At 42.5% G+C, this 8,700-nt stretch overlaps 1 protein-coding gene across 2 annotated transcripts in view; it reads right to left on the minus strand.

The window, feature by feature from the left end:
- runx1 (RUNX family transcription factor 1) overlaps positions 1–6,998 on the minus strand; it is a 26,960-nt gene extending 19,962 nt beyond the window's left edge. For both annotated transcript variants that reach the window (XM_080758277.1, XM_080758276.1), the window contains exons 1-3: positions 6,344–6,998; positions 2,472–2,623; positions 1,971–2,081 (exon numbers count right to left, since the gene is read on the minus strand). In XM_080758277.1, the coding sequence (XP_080614403.1) occupies positions 1,971–2,081; positions 2,472–2,623; positions 6,344–6,371 (291 nt within the window). In that variant the 5' untranslated portion in view covers positions 6,372–6,998. The remainder of the gene's footprint in view (positions 1–1,970; positions 2,082–2,471; positions 2,624–6,343) is intronic.
- Between the last annotated feature and the right edge of the window lie 1,702 nt (positions 6,999–8,700).

Raw genomic sequence — 8,700 nt, forward strand, 5'->3', positions numbered from 1 at the left:
TTCAGAAAATACTGTACTGTATACTGCTTGCAATTGCAGCATGCGTGTGTGTGTGTGTGTGTGTGTGTGTGTGTGTGTGTGTGTGTGTGTGTGTGTGTGCATGTGTGTGCGTCTCCAACCATCATCCATTATCAGTAAAAGGCAGTGACATCCGCTCATGACACCCCATAATGATCCATAACTCTCTCTCTCTCTCTCTCATACATAGACACACGTGCGCACGCACACGCACACACACACACATGCACCAGCAGCACGCTAATGCATGCAACTCAATCAATCAATTTTGTGTGCTGCTGCTAAAAGCTACTTTTCTGCAAATGCATTTTGTCCCAAAGTGCATGAAAGCCACCCATAACACACACACACACACACTCACACACGCATCGATACCGACCAAGACGCTATGCCTCAGACAGCTCTGCGTGCAGATATATGACAAGACAGCCGTGTTTATTGATAATAACCAACTGTCGCAACAGAAAAGATGCACTCGCTGACAAGGCAGAAAGAAACATGAGAAAAACATGGTTTGGTTTGTTGTGTTGCCGATAAAAAAAAGGAGCCACGTGCAGACACTTATCCTTCGTGAACATTAGTCATATACTTGGACAATCACAGCTGTCCCATGGACACACATCCAGAGAATGTGTGAACGGAGAGGGTAGAATGCACATGTATTTCACACACTACAGTATTATAATCTTTCTTCCAGATTTGAGATTTGGTCCATTTTTGTTTGTTGAAACTAGTAAATGATTCTTCGTGCAGTTCCAGCTTTCTCTGTGTCATGCTCTACTGCAATCACTGTGTTTACTCCTCCTCAGCGTTGAAGAACAACATTAGATTTATTTTTTCTTTTCTAATCTCATCTAACCCGGGCGTTGAAACCCTGTGTTTTCCAGATTTGCAGGTTCAACTCAGATATAAAAAAATGAACCATTGCAAATTCTGCAACAAATCAAATTATTATGGGTGTGTTTGGACACACCGACTTATTTGATGTATCCCAAAGGTCAAATTAGCCTTCGTGATTTTGGGGGATACTTAACAATTACCCCAAGAAAATATTTACATTGTAATATCACTTATTTTGCTGGTATCTCATTTGGCTGACCATTTGACACTTTTAAACCCAATATCAGTCAATGTTTCCTGTAGTTACTGTACTTTATTGGCTTTGTAGGGCAGCATATGGACAGTATTGACACAGCCATTCGTTAATTGTAATAGTTGCATCACATTCACGGTGTACCATGAGGAAATCAGCAACCCCTTTAAAAGAAGGCTTCCAAACCACAGATTCACAAACCACAAATTTTTTATCAAACAAGACTAATGAACGCCCACATACTAATGTGATTCTGAGTGTACTGTATATAAATGTAACATTTTGAAACACTGCATGTTTCACTGTGTGGTCGACGGTTGATGACTTCCTCTCTCTCTCTAGCTTCCACTTCCTGTTGCACTTTATAAGCGTAAAAAACAACCACATGATTCATTAATTAAAGGATTAATGAAGGATCATAATCACAATCATAATCAATCCAAGAATGACCTTAAAATTATCCAGTTAGTGTATTTCAGCCCAAAGAGTGTCACTTCAATCAACTTTTACAATCAAGCGACGGTTCACAATATGACATTTATGATTAATGATACTGTAGTCATGATTTGATCCGTCTGTTTGTGGTTTTGTGAAAGACGACACAAACAATACCGCTGAGGCATCATTTCAGAAAGAAATAGTGGGTGGCAAAAAATGAGTCACCACTTAAGCCCCACGAAAATAGACGACACGTTGAGAGCCTGTATATCAAATATGTCGTATACACGCATGCACACACACGCACGCACGCGCGCACGCACGCACGCACGCACACACACACACACACACCCCACACACACACACACACACACACACACACACACACACACACACACACACACACACACACGTGCCGCACCTTAAAGGCGATGGGCAGGGTCTTGTTGCACCTCCAGTGCGTGGGTAGAACGGAGCACAGGAAGTTGGGACTGTCTGTTCTGACCAGCTCCCCCGGATGGTCCGATATCACCTGGAAGACACACGCACGCACACACGCACGCACGGACGCGCACACACACACACACACACACACACACACACACACACACACACACACACACACACGTTCGTTACTTTCTATTTCCTAATTAAGGCTTGCAAATGTCCTGTGTTGTAATATCTCATGAGTGATCATGAATCAAGATAGTAAATGTGTTGTTCTTATTTCATGCAGTAGCATTTAGGCTATTATACATAATAGGAAGTTAAAGTAATATTGTTGATCTATAATCGCTGTTGATTAAATAATATTATATTATTGTATTATAAATTATACATTATCAATAGATTAGATTAAAAACTATATTAAAACAGTTTACACATATAATATTAATTCCTGATTTGCACAGTATTATTGTACCTCCACCATGCCATGGTCGGCCATGCGCAGCTTCCCCACCAGGGCGGCGCCAGCTCCCGCCTCCTGGGCGCCCAGGGGCAGCCCCTCGGCCATCTTACCCCCGGACGAGAGGGTGGTGGACGGGGGGGTGAACCGACGACCCGGGGCCGGGTCTGTGGAGAGAGAGAGAGAGAGAGAGAGAGAGAGAGAGAGAGATATTGAAACTGACCTGAATACAGTATAAACGTACTCGAATGCGAACGAAAATAAAAGCCTGGTAACCGCGAGGCTATAAACTTAAGAACTGCCATGCCATACTGTAGGCCTACTCTATTACAAGTGAAAGTCCTGTAATCAAAAGTATACTTGCACCATGTACTTAAAGTGCCAAAAGTAAAAGTATACTCATTATACATGCAGAATGTCCCATTTCACGTTTTTCAAATGTATAAACATCTTTTGAAAATAGCAGATATACAAGCTCACAATGAGTTGCATTGTGATGCACTGTGAGCTTGTAGATCTGCTATTTTCAAATGGCCGAAAAGAATATCAGGCTGAAGGGCATAACGTATGTGCGAAATGTATAACTAAAGTTTTCAAATAATTGTAGTGGAGTAAACGTACAATATTTGGATCCGAGATGTAGTGGAGTATAGAAGTAAAAGTATTGGAAATTGGAAATACATCAAAATTGTACTTAAGTACAGTAGCCTACTTAGTAAATGTACTTAGTTACTTTCCACCACTGCATGCACTCACATTGGATGTTTGTGTGTGTGTGTGTGTGTGTGTGTGTGTGTGTGTGTGTGTGTGTGTGTGTGTGTGTGTGTGTGTGTGTGTGTGTGTGTGTGTGTGTGTGTGTGTGTGTGTATGTATGAACCAAAGTGTGTTCGTGACACAGAACGTGTACAATTCTACCACACATGTGTGGTGTGTCCATTTCTTTAAAAAATCCCCATGCCCATGAAGAACATCACATTCAATTAACTTCAATAATATGAACTATTCTTCTACAAACGTGGCCTGACCGCACAAGTTATTTTTCACTGAATCCAAATCAAACCGCGCCTACTATTTCTCTCCCTCTTCGGGCCAAAGGGAAATCAACCCCAATGCACTTTAACAGACAGTGGGAAACCACATTGAGGTTAAGACAGACATATAATGACATCACAACATACGATCAAATGACCATAAGGGAGGTCAATGTAGGCTAAAAGAGGAAGCGTATCAAAGCATGGGAAACCGAATATAATAAAGAGACCACCACATGATTTCACGGTCTGTCTGTCTGTCTCTGTCTGCCAATGTCTCCAATCTTTCTGTGCATCTGTCTGTCATGTCTGCCAGTTCCCACCTCACTGTGTGCGCTTATATTTGCCTAAAGGCTATGTCTGTGTGAGTGTGTGTGTGGATTGTGTGTGTGTGTGTGTGTGTGTGTGTGTGTGCGTGCGTCTGTCTGTATAATAACTCTGTCAGTCTGCGGGTATACTGTATGTGTCTTTGTTGTCTGTTGTAATGACTCTGTGTCAGTCAGTCTGTGGTTGTATTTGTCTGTCTATTTCATAATCACTCTCTGTCAGTCAGTCAGTCGGTGGGCCTATTTGACCGTCTGTCCGTTTCCCTCAGGTTGACGGCCGGCCTGTCAGTCAGCCAAGCCACAATCGATGCGGCATGGTGGCGGTTTGGAGTGCTTTTACACTCCTAAACCCAACACGGTTGTTGCTCTGTATACTGTCAGGAGCCGCAATGATCATTGCAAACTCACTGGATTTACAACATCTGATCTTTAAGTGTCACAACTCTTGAGCCCCTTTCACAGCAAAAGAGGATATGGGTGTGTTCTAACTCATTGGGACCCGAGGCCGATTCTACGAATGCCTTCTAAATCAGTAGTTCTCACACTTGCAAGATTTGTACACAAATGTTAAAAAATGTACAAGCACGAAGTGACGCGCTTGCGGGCTCGTGCATCTGCTATTTTTGATTAGCCAACGCAAAAATAAAAAATACACATGATGCTTTCCTGCCGGTTTTAATGGGCTAACACATTTTTAAGAAATGTTGTTATTAAATGTTACAATAGAGAGAGAGAGAGACTAATGTGACAAAGCATGTGCTATTAAACTGGTTGAGACGCTACGGTGCTCCGAGGTTAAACTACATGTGCTGTTTCACTGTCTCTGACTTACAATTTTCAAATCACATTAGCCACAGGTTTCGCCCGTTCCAGATTTTGTCATTACAATTCAAATCAAACATAATAGCTCGGAAACAACCAATTATCTCTATTATACATGGGCAACTTGCGGCCCAGGGGCCACATGCGGCCCCCACCTTCACTTAATGCAGCCCTCAGGTTAATATTGGAATGCTGATATAGCATTTATTTAATTTCTGTTATCATTCCAATCATGCAAACATGACCCGCTTTAATTACTTCAGTCTAAAATACTTTTCAAGATTCCAATTCCAAAATAGCAACAAAAATTTCAGGATTTAAATTCAAATGTAGCAAAAAATTGCTGATCTACAAGGTCAAAACGCGTCGCAGTAGTGAGCTTGTAGATCAGTTATTTTTGCTACGACCGTAATATGCAATGTGGCCCTCTGGAGTCACTGTATACTGTAAATATAGTGGTCCTCTCCAAGTTGCCCACCCCTGATCTGTATCATTTGAACCTGTCAATACGTATACAAGTAGCCCATGGACTATGTGTCAATGCTGGAGACAAGAAAGTGGAAACGGTGAGGTCAGGAAGGAACTGCACGGATATAAACAGGAGGATTATTGCTTATGGGGATTATGTTTCCTATCGATTCATTATTTTTGTCAGATATGATCTGAGCCATTTAAAGTCAACACCGGGCTGCAGTCACAGTCAGAGACAATTGGTATTATTTTAAGAAGTAGAGTTTCATAGTTTTGCAGATGAATATATATTTAGCCTATACTTAAATGCCCATTTAACATAGAGGCAGGTCTAACATGCAGATTAAAAGTAACACATGTATGCGTGTGTGTGTGTGTGTGTGTGTGTGTGTGTGTGTGTGTGTGTGTGTGTGTGAGAGAGAGAGATATAACTAGTTGATGGGGAAGTTCTATCAACGTTTATAAAACGTTAATAAAGAGAACAACAAATTAACTGCCACACACACACACACACACACCGCACATGCAGTCATCACAACTGTGTATAAACTGCACCGCAATCTCACGACCACATCTATAGCAGCCAGATGTAAAAGGTTATACCCACGGCAGCAGCAAAAGACTGAACCACACGTTGGCCATCAAATCTTAACCACACAATAAGGAAACTGACTGGCTTAACCTGCACGGCCACGGCACGCACCCACGCACAGACTCCATCTCCTCAAAGTCGAGAAAACATATAGTTTACTCAATCCCAATTAACAGTATAGCCTATATACCTACATATACCTATATATTCAGGCAACCAATTTTCTCCCATATACGTTTTATGTTTTACCTAAGAAGTCCCTGACCTGACGGAATGTCAATCCTTATCCTTCGCTCTTTCTCTCCTTGGTAGCAAAATAGTTGATTCATTTGAAACGGCTCTAAATTGAGTGGAGGGCAGCCTCTTCTCATATACAGTATATTTACATTTTATTAGGACATTTGAACCGTTCCATCCCCACACTACCTCCACTTATGAATCATGATATGATGATTCGTCATCATGAGTTATATTGAGTCGCATCGCATCATGCTCCGAAAGAATGTAAAACTAAATATTTCACAAGCGTTTTACTTTTTTATGGCGACACATGTTTAGTCTGCGTTTGCGATGAGTCCTTTCAATGTAAAAAATATACGACTAGACTACATAATAATAATAATAATAATAATAATAGTAGCCTACCGTATTTTGCGTCCCACAGAAACACCATTTGTAAGCCTTATAGTTATAGTTTCCTTGGAAAATAAAGTTGATTGGAGAGTCTCAAACAGCCGGTCGGTCCGCTGGGTCTTCTAACTCTTCTTTTGTATTTGTTTCTCGGTTATTATTTGACAGTAAATCTCTGGTGTGCAGCAGCAGCAGTTGTGGACTCCTCAACTCGTGAACTGTTGTTGAGCGTCATTCGGAGGTCCGGAGCGGAGCGCAGGAACGGTCCCGCGGCGCGTCTCTCTCTCTCTCAGTTCGTCCCGTTAAACACCGACATTCACCCGCTTTAAAAAAAAAGACACCGCAAAACCACCTCAACTCCACCTCCCCCGAGGACTCAATCAGAAGCAGCTGGCTGCAGGCCACCTTTTTAAAAGCTTCACACACGGGATCATTCGGGACTTTGTTTTTTTAAATATATATTCTCTCTAAACGTCTCTCGGGTGTTTCATCACTGCGCGTCGAGAAAGAACGTGCCGTTGTTGCGATACGGAAAGAGATGGCAACAGAAAAGTGGAAGGAAAATGCATTTTCTATAAAGAGGAAGCTCAGCGCGACAACTTGTGTTGTGTTACCACATCATTCTGCGTGTGTTCCCCACATTAGCTCATAACTGTGTCTGTATATGTATTATGATAATGCGTGTGTGTCTCTCTGGAGATGAATGGACGTCCGGTCTGCGAGACAGCCTTTTACCGGCACTGGCCGCGTTGGAATGAACCGCATTGGCTGCGAGATTTTACATTTGGAAACAGGCCTGCGCCAATGAGAGGCCGGCCGGGGCGGGACGCCATGCGGGGGTCTAACCAATCAGCGTCGCGTCCGCTCGTCTAGGGGGCGGGACGACGAGGAAGAAGCGCAGAGAGAGGGGGAGGGAGGGAGGGATGGGGAAAGAGAGAGAGACTCTGAGAGAGAAAGAGAGAGTGAGAGAGAGAGAGAGAGAGAGAGAGAGAGAGAGAGAGAGAGAGAGAGAGAGAGAGAGAGAGGGAGGGATGGGGAAAGAGAGAGAGACTCTGAGAGAGAAAGAGAGAGAAAGAGAGAGAGAGAGAGAGAGAGAGAGAGAGAGAGAGAGAGAGAGAGAGAGAGAGAGAGGAGTGTGAATGGAATTCCAGCACTAGGACTGCTGGACCGCTGGTGGTCTCGTTTCTGGGATTGTGGTTTCACAGCCAGAGACAACACGAGGAGAGGAGAGAGGAAAATATGAAGAAAACAATGCAATAAAAACGTATAGAGGGAAGCCAATAGCCAAAACCAAAGGAAAGAAGAAAAAGGAAAGAAAGAAAGAAAGAAAGACATGCTGTTTCATTTTCTGTCCATCTGAATTATTTCCTTCCTTCCTTTCTTTCTTTCTTTCTTTCTTTCACTCACTCTTTTCCGGACCCTGCATGCATGCAGGAGTTTTCTGGTGGTGTTAGTCACTGTCATGACTGCGTGTTTGCTGGATGTGATGACGTGACAATGTTCCCATCATCATCAATTCATCATCATCACATTATGATGTCTAGCATTCTGGATGAACCGACAGACAGACAGACAGACAGACAGACAGACAGACAGACAGACAGACAGACAGACAGACAGACAGACAGACAGACAGACAGACAGACAGACAGACAGACACAGACAGACAGACAGACAGACAGACAGACAGAGTCGAAGTTGTCATTAATGCCAGCAGACATAACTTGAAACATCACGTTTTCATTTTACATTCAGTCATTTAACTTCTGCTACTAGTTTTACAAGACAATCATACCTTTATGTTCCCACACAGATAGAGAAGAGGACAGAGGGGAGGTAGAGGTACGATTGTCTGTTTTTTTTTAGGAGGCGAAAATTTTATCCAAAATGAGTTAATAGCACAGGCAGACTCTTCACATACTAGCATGTCTGAAATATGTCAGAGCTGAAATTGACATGTAAATATGAAATAAATGTAGCTAGGTGTAATGTTAGGGTGGACCTTCCAAACTTGTTTTCTCAACTCGCTGTTTTCTGAAAGACATTAGGCCTACTCTATAAGCCATTATCTCTAAAACCTGGTAGGTCAAACTGAACAACCATGTCAATGTGAAGCTATGATTCCCTGCTTTCACATGACATGAAAAAAACGACTTAGCCTCCGTCAGAAACGGTCACATTTGAATGCGAAAACAATCTGACACAAATGCATGCTTCTTCTACTGCGTCACTGCATACAGTATCATGTATGTATAATATAATGATGATGATGATGATGATCAAAACGCATGCAGTCTCTCTCCAACTCAGACTGTACCATGATAGGTTCTCAGTACCATATATTGCCGATAGGGGGCAGCAGGTGATCTAAC

This window comes from Protomyctophum bolini, assembly GCF_963924005.1.
Source record: "Protomyctophum bolini genome assembly, chromosome: 24".
Taxonomy (NCBI): Eukaryota; Metazoa; Chordata; class Actinopteri; order Myctophiformes; family Myctophidae; genus Protomyctophum; species Protomyctophum bolini.